The 14,173-nt window shown below is 40.1% G+C and overlaps 1 protein-coding gene across 1 annotated transcript; it reads left to right on the top strand.

The window, feature by feature from the left end:
* The first annotated feature begins 252 nt into the window (after positions 1 to 252).
* Positions 253 to 13,950, top strand: LOC138973103 (uncharacterized). The gene is made up of 6 exons (XM_070345764.1): positions 253 to 509; positions 4,091 to 4,444; positions 6,027 to 6,172; positions 6,507 to 6,685; positions 11,614 to 11,750; positions 12,171 to 13,950. Exons 1-6 carry the CDS (start codon positions 461 to 463, stop codon positions 12,593 to 12,595), a joined length of 1,290 nt encoding a protein of 429 aa, XP_070201865.1. The 5' UTR covers positions 253 to 460; the 3' UTR covers positions 12,596 to 13,950.
* The last annotated feature ends 223 nt before the right edge of the window (positions 13,951 to 14,173 follow it).

The raw sequence follows: 14,173 nt of genomic DNA on the forward strand, positions 1-14,173 counted from the left end.
GAAAGACACAATTTCAGTTGCTTGTTTGTTGGAAGTTTATGTAGCCTGACAACTCTTCCTTCAATAATTTTTCCACGATAGTTATGGCAAATGACACAGTACTGCTTTCCACCACCACACACTCTGAGCGAGCTTTCTTTCAGTGCAGACGCCATGATCTAGAAGATACCGGAACTAACCCAGCGTTTCTCCTTCGTTGAAGAGCATGGAAAGATAACTCGTACTTGACTAGAAGTGAGAAAGTGCTATATAAAGACCATGAGCGATCGAGACGATAACTGAGTCTGTGTCAGAGGTGATAACGCTGAAGGTTAAACAAAAAAGTACATCCTTGAGACAGCTACAGATCAAAGTCAAAAGGGTAAAAGGCAGAAAACATTGCTTGGTCTACAGGACAGAAGTTGCCCTCTGTGACAGTTGCTAGTTTCACAACACCGGCCATTCCAGTTTAACTGCAAAAATGGTCGTTCTACGGATGCTGTGTTTGGTGTTCGTGGCTTTTCTGCCAGGTAGGTGATCGTTACAGTCATGATTATAATTATTCTGACTAGATACACGAACTCTGGCCGAAGATAATGGACCTGGCGGAGAAACTGTGGGGTCCAGCGAAATCCTTGCGGCGAACTGTAATTTCTCATTATTGAGATTATAAAGTTAATTCATTTCTTTTCATATGACTTAAACTGCAGACTTTTTGTCATCAACAACATTGAAAGTTTAGCATGACAACAGGAACGCACAAGAAGAATATGCTTTCTTATGTTATAAGTGCAACATGGCCTCTGTCCGCCGTGTCAACTTCAGGACACGTGGTGTAGAAGAACGGTCACATCAGAATGCATATTTGGGTCTAACGTATGAATGAATTTATTTATTGGTTAATTATTTATTTATCTATCTGACCCTAACCCTAGTTATTGAATTATTTATGTATTCTAACTAATTATTGCTTGCTATTTTTCTTTTTTTCTTTTTTTTTCTTTCTTTCTTATTTATTATTTTGTTTGTCCGTCTGTCTGTCGGTCTGTTGGTCTGTCCGTCCATCCGTCCATTCATCTATTTATCTATCTACCTTTTTATCTATTTATTAATCTATATCTCTATCTATGTATCTATCGATCTATCTATATATATATATACCGTAAAGTACCTTGTAAGCGCCCACCCCCCCCTGTGCACCAATTCCGACCCAAAGTAGGGGGTGGGCGCTTACTAGGTACTACACCCTATGCACGAGCAGTTTTTTAGTAAGACATGTGAACTTTGATCACTTCGTAATCATATCTTCTTTCTTTTTTCATCTTCCATTGTTTTTCATGTTCGTATTGTCATTAGAAGAGCTTGGGGAGACAAATGTCGTCGCATTCTTTTATTGTCTGCAGAGGTGCCGCTGTCGGCCGCACTGTGTCTCTGTTTCCCTTGAACAAGGGGTAGGCCTACGTCTTCTGGAAATGGGCAGAAGTCTATTATTTTTACTTGGCCAAAGACTTTTCGGCAGAAAGAGAGAGAGAGAGAGAGAGAGAGAGAGAGAGAGAGAGAGAGAGAGAGAGAGAGAGAGAGATCAGAGAGAGAGAGAGAGATCACAGAGAGAGAGAGATCACAGAGAGAGAGAGAGAGAGAGAGAAATCAGAGAGAGAGAGAGAGAGATCAGAGAGAGAGAGAGAGCTTCTTCTTTTCCTTTCCGGCCTGGTGACGTAACAGGGTATCGCGATTCTCTCGCCATTCTCGTATCCTTTTTCTATCTACCCCAAACTCACTTGCTGTTTGCGACACATTTCCATTGGCGTTATTATCCAAATAGTCAAGAGCTGACAACTCAAATGCAACGGTGTACGATTTGATCCGCGGCATCTTGTAATCATCGGACTTTGTCACTTGCAGGCGTTTGATAGGGTTTGCAAGAAAGGGAAATCATTCACAAAACTAGCAGATCAAGTGCGGAATTTTCATTTCCCCTGATTTCAATGGTGTAAAGTGGGGGGTGGGCGCTTACAAGGTACTATACCCTATGCACGGTTTTGGACTAAAAGTGGGGGGTGGGCGCTTACTCGATACTGGGCGCTTACAAGGTACTTTACGGTATATGTATATCTGTTTACTTATTTGTTTATTTATTTATTTATCTATTTATTTATTTATTTGTTTAAGATCGACTAATGATTGCGAATTGCCCTTACACAAACACGTGTCCGTCAATTCTTCGCCTCTTTCTTCATCGGACGTGATGATCAAGCGAGCGAGAGACAGACAGACAGACAGACAGACAGACAGACAGAAGACAGGCAGACAAGCAGAATTTCTAGTTATAACCATACCTAAAATCTAGGTCACTCACATGGACCCTTTTTGAAGCAGAGTTTAAACCACACAGTAACACACTTAGTTTTTGCGATAACGAAGTGATAACCACCAAGCTTGCTGTATGCCTCTAATTCTCGAGGTCAACAACGAGTACACTTGCGAAGCGTACAGATTAAGCATATCGCATGAGCAAAACTTTCCCAACCGGACAACAGAGCACAGCCAAGTAAAATGAACTAAGTAAAAATAAACAAATGTTAACCAGACAAACAGACGAGAAATTAAAATCAAAAGAAAACAATCACACAAACGCACACCCACGTACATGCACCTATATACACGCACGCGCAGGCACAAACACACAAACACACACTCACACACACAGACACACACACACACACACACACACACACAACACACACACACACATCACACATACACACACACACACACACACACACACACACACATACACACACACACACACACACACACGCCCAAGCATTCACACACACGTACACACATACACACACACACATACACACTAACACACATACACACACAATCACAAACATACACACACACACACACACACACAAACACACAGCCCTAACCCCATGTTCAAAGCATCAGTGCAAGTGTCCATCTTCTATTTCTATCTACAAAAAAATAATGAAATGCAATCGTTGTGCCTTCCTGGCGAGCGGCCGAAAATTCCATCAAGCTAAGTTTTTGTCACAAATTGTTTGTCTGTTCACTCAAAAGACCGTTGGTTCGATATATTTGTGACTGCAACGTATTGTTTTGTCAATAACAAACGTTCCAACAACTTACCTTTCTTGTTGTTTTTACATTTAGTCAAGTTTTGATTAAATGTTTTAACATAGAGGGGGAATCGAGACGAGGGTCGTGGTGTATGTGTGTCTGTGTGTGTGTGTGTGTGTCTGTCTTTCTCTGTGTGTGTTTGTGTGTAGAGCGATTCAGAGTAAACTACTGGACCGGTCTTTATGAAATTTTACATGAGAGTTCCTGGGTATGATATCCCCAGATTGTTTTGATTTTTTTCGACAAATGTCTTTGATGACGTCATATCCGTTTTTTTTGTAAAAGTTGAGGCGACACTGTCACACCCTCATTTTTCAATCAAATTGATTGACATTTTGGCCAAGCAATCTTCGACGAAGGCCGGACTTCGGTATTGCATTTCAGTTTGGTGGCTTACAAATTAATTTATGACTTTGGTCATTAAAAATCTGAAAATTGTAATTAATTTTATTTTTAATAAAACGATCCAAATGTACGTTCATCTTATTCTTCATCATTTCCTGATTTCAAAAACATATAAATATATGTTATATTTGGATTAAAAACAAGCTCTGAAAATTAAAAATATAAAAATTATAATCAAAATTAAATTTCCGAAATCGATTTAAAAACAATTTCATCTTATTTCTTGTCGATTCCTGATTCCAAAAACATATAGATATGATATGTTTGGATTAAAAACACGCTCAGCAAGTTAAAACGAAGAGAGGTACAGAAAAGCGTACTATGCAGCACAGCGAAACCACTACCGCGCTAAACAGGCTCGTCAGTTTCACTGCGTTTTGCACGAGCGGCGGACTACGGTCATTGTGAAAAAATGCAGTGCGTTCAGTTTCATTCTGTGAGTTTGACAGCTTGACTAAATGTTGTTATTTCGCCTTACGCGACTTGTTTTATTCTATCTGCGACAGTTCTCTGTCAAACTGTGTCATAGTCAACACTCGCAATGTCACTCACATTGCAGGCTTTACGGCAATAACCTGGTCAGACGACCTCAAAGATGGCCAGCCGGTTTACGCATGCGCAGGGGCCAACCTCCTCCTTCCCTGGAACGTCTCCAAGGCAACGACGGAAGGAATCGCAGACATCAAATGGTTCTACTCCGGCCGGTCGCAAGAGATGATCGCCATGTTCGCAAACGGCAATTTCTTGTCCATGCCCTCATACACTGGCCGCGTGCTTCACGTGGCGACAGGAGGGTTGTATCTCAGACACGCGAAAGTGTCGGACACCGGAAACTACTCTATTGAGGTCAGCGGCCATGATGTTTCCGGTGCCTTCGTCACGCACCGTCACACTGCAGTGGTTCGAGTCGGAGGTGAGTACGTTGAAAGAATGTCCGTTGGACAAGTTTAAAACATGAACAGAACAATTCGACGCACGCGCTCCAAATGCATACGCAATGTGCAACAAGAGTAAGTGATAGTTAAGTGCCGTTCACATGGCAGGCTTTCTACCAACTTTCCCCAAACTTGTAAACGATTTTAGTCGGCGCCAAGTCAAATCAAAATCGCTGCCTATGTGAACAGTGCAAACGCTCAAACTAGTTTTGATCAGCGATTATCGGCCAGTTCAGCCGGAGCTAGATACCTCCTAATGCGGGAAGAGCATAATAGTGGGATGTGGAATAATAATAATAATAATAATAATAATAATAATAATAATAATAATAATAATAATAATAATAATAATAATACGAATATTTATAACGCGCACATATCTCACCAACAGGCGACTCAAGGCGCACATACACTCATTCACACACACACGGAGACTTAAAGTCACTAGCACACACACACCATCAACCATTAAAATATGTACAGTTATTCAGGGTGGGATGGGGTGGGCAGTGTAGAATGCATGGATTATTTGGAAAAAAGGAATGTCTTGAGTGCAGATTTGAATGATTCGAGGGACTGTTATGTAGGCCTACATGTAAAACTCAGCTGATTGAGCGTACCAATCACTAAGCTCAATAAGGAAAGCCTGTGCAAAACCTTTGCAAGTCACGGCCGAGTCGAGCAGCGCTCAACTGAGTGTTCGACTGAGTCGCTGCTAAATCTTCCTTAAATCGACCCTCAATCGTCAAGGCACATGGCCGACTTTTCGCCGACTTCGCCTCGACAACTCTGGTGCGATTTTAAACAAGCAAAAATTGGTGAAAATTGGTTGGAAGTCTGCCATGTGAAAGGCACATTATACGGAACCAAGCTCCTGGCACACGAGAGAATAACGAGCATTGTAATGAACGAGCGACCTTTGTCCTCTACACACAATTTGCTCAGTGCATTTAGAGCGCTTAAACTTTCCTTTGTTCTGTAAATCTTGCTCAGCCCTCTGCCTCATTTGATTTGATTTGATGTGATTGTCACGTTTTGTTTTGTCATACATTTGATTTGATGTGATTGTCACGTTTTGTGCTGTCATACATTTGATTTGATGTGATTGTCACGTTTTGTTTCGTCATACATTTGATTTGATGTGATTGTCACGTTTTGTTTTGTCATACATTTGATTTGATGTGATTGTCACGTTTTGTGTTGTCATACATTTGATTTGATGTGATTGTCACGTTTTGTTTTGTCATACATTTGATTTAATGTGATTGTCACGTTTTGTTTCGTCATACATTTGATTTGATGTGATTGTCACGTTTTGTTTTGTCATACATTTGATTTGATGTGATTGTCACGTTTTGTTTTGTCATACATTTGATTTGATGTGATTGTCACGTTTTGTTTTGTCATACATTTGATTTGATGTGATTGTCACGTTTTGTTTTGTCATACATTTGATTTGATGTGATTGTCACGTTTTGTTTTGTCATACATTTGATTTGATGTGATTGTCACGTTTTGTTTTGTCATACATTTAAATAGAATCCCGTTTTTTCGTTGCAGACAGCCTGATGACCACAGATGGCTATCTTCACGTGAGTGAGGAAGTGAAGGCAATGTGGGATAACTCTGACCAACAGTTTCACGTCGTCCTGAGTTGCGGGACTTTTACATACTTGACTTATCCCCCTTTTGAAGTGGAGTGGACGGTATGTTCCCTTGTCATTCTTTCTTTTATTTTGCACAGCTTAGTTCTTTTATTCGTCTCATATTTATCGGGTTTTCCGCCCACTACAAAGACGATTAGGTCGACCTACACGTTAACACACACAAATACACACACACACACACACACACACACACACACACACACACACACACACACACAGTCACACTCCAATTTCAGTGTTCAGAAATCAGGCAAGCTAGCTGTTCGTTATGTTTCGTATCATAATTATGTCCAAGTTGGAAGCCCTTACATCGTGTAAATTCATGGACTACTTAACTCCGATTTACACGAGGGGTGTGTTTGAATATCCACAGCTCCCGGATGGAAGCAAGGGAAACAGCTCCACCTACAATGATGGCCAGTTTCAGCTGCTGCTTACTAACCCCATCAAGGGAGGCAACTACAGCTGCCGAATTCCCGCGCACTCCGCCGCCGCTGCTTGTCTCCCCGGACTCATCCCAAAACCTGTAATTGCTGGTATCTCCGTGGACCGGTAAGAAGGAGGGGTGGGGAGTGAAAGTGGGAAGAGACAAAGAGAGAAAGACAGAGAGACAGACAGGGCGACAGGCCGAGAGACAGATACAGAGACAGATGGCGTAATCAATTGACAGAATGTCCAGGCACAAACAAGCTCAAGTAACTCTTTGAACGTGTAAGAGAGAGAGAGATGATGATGATGATGATGGAACTTTATTTTTCAAGGATAGAGGTTTAAGGCGACGCCTTTTCTTACAACCGGTCCTTACTTCTAATACAAATATCTAATAAATGATAAACAAGTAAAGCAACATGACAAATAAACAAAGTAAACGAACGAACCAGCAAACAATCGACAAGTAAGCAAACAAGCAAATAAACATAAACAATAAAATGGCAAAGTAAGCAACATACAAATCGAAAGCGAAACATGCAACATGTTAACACATGGAAAGTGATCGACGGTAAAATTCACACGATACCAACGTTTACACTAATGCTAATAATGATTATATGGTGTAAATGATAATGATGATGATGATGATGATGATGATGATGATGATGATGATGATGATGATGATGATGATGATGAAGTGATGATGGAAAATCGCAACATACATTCCACATAATACATATAATAAAGAACATATTTGTGTAATTCATAAAGCTTTGCCAATTGTTGACAGCTACTTGCACGTGTTAAGACTAGTATAGCCAACTAGGTAGACATAAAATGATTATGCAGAGCTTGTTTAAAACTCTTTAGTGAGGTTAATGATCTTATTACAGACGGAATGGAGTTCCACACCATAGCGCCAGAGAAGGCTTGACTAGTTTTGAACAAATCAATCCTGGGTATTGGTGGTAGAAAATTGATAGACCCGTACCTTTCGGTGACTCTGTGAAATAGGTCCTGAATATAGATGGGCACTTCGCCATGATATACTTTATACATCATTACAGTCTTATTAAACTGTAACTGTTTAACTAGCGGCAGGTAGTTTAGATTCTTTAACTTCAAATCAGCTGATAATTGTGGACCATTTACCATGATTTTAGCTGCCCGACGATGTAGAGAGTTTAATTTTTTCATGTGAATATCAGAGACGCCATCCCAAAGAGTTGATGCGTAATTAATATGGGATAAGATGTGGGCATGATAAAATAGTTTTAGTGTTGCGATATCGACATATTGCTTTAACTTTGATAGCAGAAACAAATTCTTGGATACTTTTTGACAAATATAATGTACATGAGATTGCCATTTTAATTCTTGATCGACTATCACACCCAAAACACGATGTTCCGTTACCTGCTGAACAGGTTGTGATTCCAGAGAAAGATTTAACTTAAGAGGTCGTGACTGGTGTTTTTGTCTTGTTGTAATAATCATGCTTTTTGTCTTTCCTGGGTGCACTATCATACAATTCTGGTTACACCAACTATTGACTTCATTCAGACTAGACTGTAAGGAAATTTCAATTTCTTGAACAGTCCTACAGCTTGTGTGAAGCGTCGAATCATCTGCAAAAAATTCCGTTTTAACTTTGGAATTAGATATATGAAGGGGGAGGTCATTAATGAATACACAAAACAAGATAGGCCCTAAAACTGACCCCTGGGGGACTCCACTCTTTAAACATCCTTTGGGAGATGTTTTACCGTTTATAGAAACATACTGTGTTCTGTTGACAAGATATGATTTAAAGAATGAACACGTTGCGGGATTGTTCACGTACAATGCGAGTTTATGTAAAAGTAATGTGTGATCTACAAGATCAAAAGCTTTCTTAAAATCAAGAAATACAGCCCCTGATATGTCCGAACGATTAATTGCCGATAGCCAGTTATCACATAGTGATGAAAGAGCTGTACTACAGGAATGTTTCGGACGAAACCCAGATTGAAAGTTGTGAAATAATTTGTACCTTTCCATGTAGTTCAGAAGATTCTTCTGGATGTGCTTCTCTAAAGGCTTTGATAAAATAGGAAGCAATGAAATTGGCCTGAAGTTATTAGGGTCAGACACATCTTTATTTTTAGGAAGTGGAACGACCTTTGCCGTTTTAAATGCATCAGGAAAAATATTTTGTTCAATGCAAAGATTATACACATACGTTAGGGATTCCACTATGTACGGTAGGGCTAATTTAAGCAACGACGGGGGGATTTTGTCAGGCCCCATGGATTTATTATTCTGAAGGTTTTCTATAAATTTTCCAACTTCATGTACGGCAATAGTTGGGATAGAGAATGAATCTTGTGATTTCAATTTATGACTACAAAATTCTTTTAGTCTAAACAACAGGGTGTCCCCACCCTCGACTTCTTCATTTACATTTTTAGATTGTTTCAATCGATCAGCCAAACACAGAAAGTGCTCATTGAATTTGTCAGGAGAAATGGCGCTATTTAATCTGCTATTTCTTCTCTGGGATTTACCTAACACTTCATTTATGGCTTGCCAAAGCGTGGCAACATCTTTTTTGTCTTCAACCAATTTATGAAAATGATTACTTTTTGCCTGGCGTACTAACTCAGTAACTCTATTGCGTTGTGCTTTAAATTCTGATTTCCTTTGATTTTCCTTAAAAAAATCACGTAGTGCCATAGCTTCTACAATCTCAGGAGTAAGCCATGGTGGTAATGTAGGGGATTTTACTCGGTGTTGCCTCAGAGGGGCATGTTTGTCAACAATCGGGTAGAGTATACGTGAGAAACAATTAAGCGCCTCCTCAGCCTCAGTACAATTAAACACATCATGGAACGGAGCTGAAGATAAGTCCATGAAAAACTTAGACTCGTGAAATTTTTTAAAGCTCCGATATTCGATGGTTGTGTGTCCTTTTTTATGACATTTTGGGATTATATAGTTCCATGAGCAGCAAGTCACGTAATGATCACTAATGCCAGAATTAACCACATTAACATTCGAAACCATTGTTTTGTTATCCGTGTATATATGGTCAATTAATGTCGCTGTTGATGCAGTTATTCTTGTTGACGTTTCAACTAGTTGTTGAAGGCCAAAGAGGGACAAAGTTGTGCACCAAGCTGTCTGTGGTTTATGCAAATCGATATTGAAGTCGCCTAATATTAATATAGGCTTATTTTGGCTCTTGATACTGTCCATTAGGTTGATAAAATCATCTGTCCAGTTTGACAATGCAGCAGGGTTCCTATACAGGAAACCCACGAGCAGAGGGGTAGACTTATTAATTTTGATTTCAAGCCACAGGCACTCAACATTCTCAGCTTCCAAATCAGGTCTACGGTGAGTGTAATTAACTAACGATTCGTGTACATAGGCGGCGAGGCCAGTTTGCTGCGGTCTCACACTGTCACGCCTGAATATAGAGTAATGGGGTACATTCAGAAAGTCATCAGAAACATTCGAATCAAGTCTCGTCTCGCTTATGCCTAATATATGTAACGGTTGTTTGCCCTGATTCAACAGTACACATATGTCCGCGGTTTTGTTACGCAAGTGATACACATTCAAGTGAGCAAGGCGGAGATCAGATAACGCACTTTCCTTGGGCATACTTATTGCCTACAAAAGTCTGTTACCAAAACAATGTTGAACCTGCAGAGTGTTCTTTGCAAATCAGGATCAGCGTAGTCAGCAATATCTACTGTTAAAAAAGATAAGCGTATTCAGCAATATCTACTGTAAAAAAAATAAAAAAAATAAAAAAAGTCCTTGTTGCAAGAAGGCGCAGAAGATATGCCTTGTCACTCAAAGCTATAGAGCTTTACGCCCGTTCACTCATACTCTTTTAGTCTCAAGAGGAGAGTCCGTATCGTGAATCACTTCAAGTCAGTCAGTTTTCGATTTGAGGAAAGTCTGTATATATCTAGTCACTTCAAAACAGTTTTGCTTCACGGCTCGTTACTGACACACAACCGAAGGAAGCTCCATATGTCACACACATATATATCTAGGTACATAGACTGCACATCAAAGAGTCGTCACTGTTTACACCACTGTATAACTTCACAGCAGTAAAAAAAAGAGCGAATACACTACTCACTCCTTGGAACTGAAGCAGAGTCTCAGTACTATAAATGTTGCTTTTCTCGCGTGGTAACCCCGGCGTTTGGTTACGAAATTTCAGGAACAGGATTGCATACACACACACATACATACACCAACATGACAGAAAACACACACACACACACACACATATACACACACAGACACACACACACAGACACACACACACACACACACACACTCACACACACACACACACACACACACACACACACACACACACACACACACACTGTGTAATTACTGGCGAGTCGACAACTGACTAGCCATCACATTTAGCAGTTGCACCACGTGTGGGTGTAGTGGCGGATAGAAGGGTACATCACGGTTGGAGCACTCAGCCATCATTGATGGCCTGGATAGGTCGAGTGCTTGGGGGGGCGGTCCGTCCCGCTGCGAAGCATGGGGGGCGAAGTGGGAGGGTATGTGTGTGTGTGTGTGTGTGTCGTGTGTGTGTGTGTGTGTGTGTGTGTGTGTGTGTGTGTGTGTGTGTGTGTGTGTGTGAGAGAGAGAGAGAGAGAGAGAGAGAGAGAGAGAGAGAGAGAGAGAGAGAGAGAGAGGATAATGATGCGCGTGTGAGAGAGAGATTCAGAGCAAACATGATGTAGTGTTTGCATGGGTGTGAACTGTGTTCGGAGTGTTGACTTTGAGAGAAAAGTTACCTTGTGTACATAATACAGAGACAGCAATGTCTGGGTCGACGGGTTTCGGTCAGCCTGAAGTAATTCTTGGTGAAGACCTTTTTTTAGTTCAGTGTCGATGTTTAGGAGGATACTTATACTGAATGTTTTAATAATTGCTTAACGGGACTTGTTACATCGTGTATAATTTATAGCCTTGAAGAATGAAAACAAAAATTGGCGATCTTTGTTGTTTTCTCCAAACAGAATGGAAAGTCGCCTGACCGTCATTGAGACTCAGCAGTCAGCGCTCCAAGCGGAGAACGGCAGACTCAAGGGAGACAACTCTGATCTGAAAAATGAACTGGGTATTCTGCGGACTGAGTTTTCCGACTACAAGAACGGTGAGTTTAAAATCGATCAGTTCTTCGATCTATATCGGCTGCAAAGCATCTTGTTGTGGTAGTGTTGTTGTTGTTGTTGTTGTCGTCGTCGTCGTCGTCGTCGTGTGTGTGTGTGTGTGCGTGTGTGTGTGTGTGTGTGTGTGTGTGTGTGTGTGTGTGTGTGTGTGTGTGTGTGTGTGTAAAAAAACTTAGATCTTCAAGTAAGGACATGTGAGAACCACGAACAGTTTTTGCTTTATAGGCACAGTGGTTCTTGCTTTAATTGTGTGTTTATTGATTCATTTACGTATCTATTTATCTATTCATACAATATATTTATCCACTTAGTTAGAGCTTTCGTTATTGGTTTATTTTATATACGTGTATATCTATATTTTAAATCCCTATTTATACGTCATCATTCAATGTTTTTTATTCCAGATACGGAGAGTGTACGTCATGTAAGCTTTCACGCAAAAGGGTCATCAAGTAGAATTACGACCGCGTACGCCCATCCCGTCCTTCTCCCTGTTGTGTCAATCAACCAAGGCAATGGGTTCAACTCTTCAACCAGCAAATTTACTGTACCCGTGAACGGCACTTACTTTTTTGCTGCCACCATGTCGTCTGGTAGCGCGTCCTCGAGCTATTACTACAGAACTGATGCTGAGGTAGTTGTAGACGAGTCAGTGGTTTGTACAATCCAATCGCCTGTCTACGGAGAGGTTGGGTCTTGCCAGGCTGTTGTGGAACTGGATGTTGGGCAGAGTGTGTGGTTAAGATGCGGTAGTACTACTGCCAACGTCTGTTATTATAATGGGCCTGTTACTTCTTTCACGGGATTTCTCATCAGCCAAGGTCCATAACTTATGATCGTTATAAAACGAGCACGCTTTCTGATTATTTAAGTGAGTGTTTTTTAACACGATGAACCTCCTAGCACATACAGGATGACCCAAAAAACATGCCACCCTTCAAAATAATAATTACTCTTACAGTAAATCAGCGATTTACTTCATATTTGGTATCCATCAGCTGGAGATATGGGATACTAATTTTAGAAAGTGTGAAGAATGTAGGTCAAGTGGTTTGATTTGTACGCTTTTTAAAATATCTTTTTCAAATGTTGAGATTTCCTCATCAGTTGGAGGTTTGACGCTGAGCTGTAGTCACACTCATCCGACTTGAACCCTCACACTCCTTGTAGTTGCTGTTTCAACTCATATATTGTCTGAGGATGGTTTTTGTATGCAAGACCGTTCAGAAAAAACAACAGGTACAGATCTGGAGGTCTCAAATCGGGTAAGTGTGGCTACCACTCGTACTTTTGAGTCAGTCCCCAAATCCGGAAAGAGCATAAAAGTCAGACTATTTAACATATAAACTTGAAACTGTGTGCTATTATCATCCCATATCAGAAGCCAATATATTAGTAGGTATTTGTTTGGGTCACCGTATATACGTGAGGTAGTAATCGCGCAGGAAACAAGAAAAGTTGCGTGCTCTAAATCATCAGAGTTTACCAGATCACCTTTCCGAAGGAATCAGTGTAACACCGTCACGTGTGTCGTCTAATTTGTCATTTTCTGATAGCCTTTCGGTTGGGCCTTTGTTAAGCTGTTATACTAATCAGCGGAATGACTACCTCTTGCTCTCTTTTTTTTTAACTCCTCATCTCTAATTGAAAATAATCAAAACATCAGTGGTTCAACATAATTAACTGTTTGAAATTGAAAAGTTTCGCCTTTTAATATAATTGGTCCAGTATTGGATGTGTATATTAAACAAAGACATTGAATAAAATGTAATTTTAAAAAGAATAACAAAGTAAGCATGTATTGCTTACTTTAAACGGTCCCGGCTTTGAATCAAGCAATCTGTAAACTCATAGGGTAACATTTGAACTCGATTATATATAATGATTTGAATAAATAAATACTATTTCTTTTAACAGATCCATCAACAATGCACAGATGTCCTTTTCTTATCAAAGTGCATTGAGTGGCGACAAAAAATCGTATATACATTTCGTAATTTCAGCTCTGTATATTCATTATATTGTACATGGGTTTCAACATGATAGAGTCAAAATGAAAAAAGGCACACATTTTGTCTCACTTGATTCATGACAATCGCTTCTGTATTATTGATTTAAATGTGACTGGCTTCGTGTGGGCACTACTGGAGAGATAAAACAAGAATCGGTGAATAAACTATTTTTCCACTCAATGTGTTCATCTTTGGTGGGTTTTTTTTTTAGTGTGTGTGTGTGTATATATGTGTGTGTGTGTATGTGTGTGTGTGTGTGTGTGTGTGTGTGTGTGTGTGTGTGTGTGTGTGTGTGTGTGTGTGTGTGTGTGTGTGTGTGTGTTGCCCATAAAAATGGGCTTAAAATGACAACAAGCATTGCTTTATTTTTACAGTTTAATTTTGAAGTTGAAAAA

This window comes from Littorina saxatilis, linkage group LG8 (genome assembly GCF_037325665.1).
Source record: "Littorina saxatilis isolate snail1 linkage group LG8, US_GU_Lsax_2.0, whole genome shotgun sequence".
NCBI lineage: Eukaryota > Metazoa > Mollusca > Gastropoda > Littorinimorpha > Littorinidae > Littorina > Littorina saxatilis.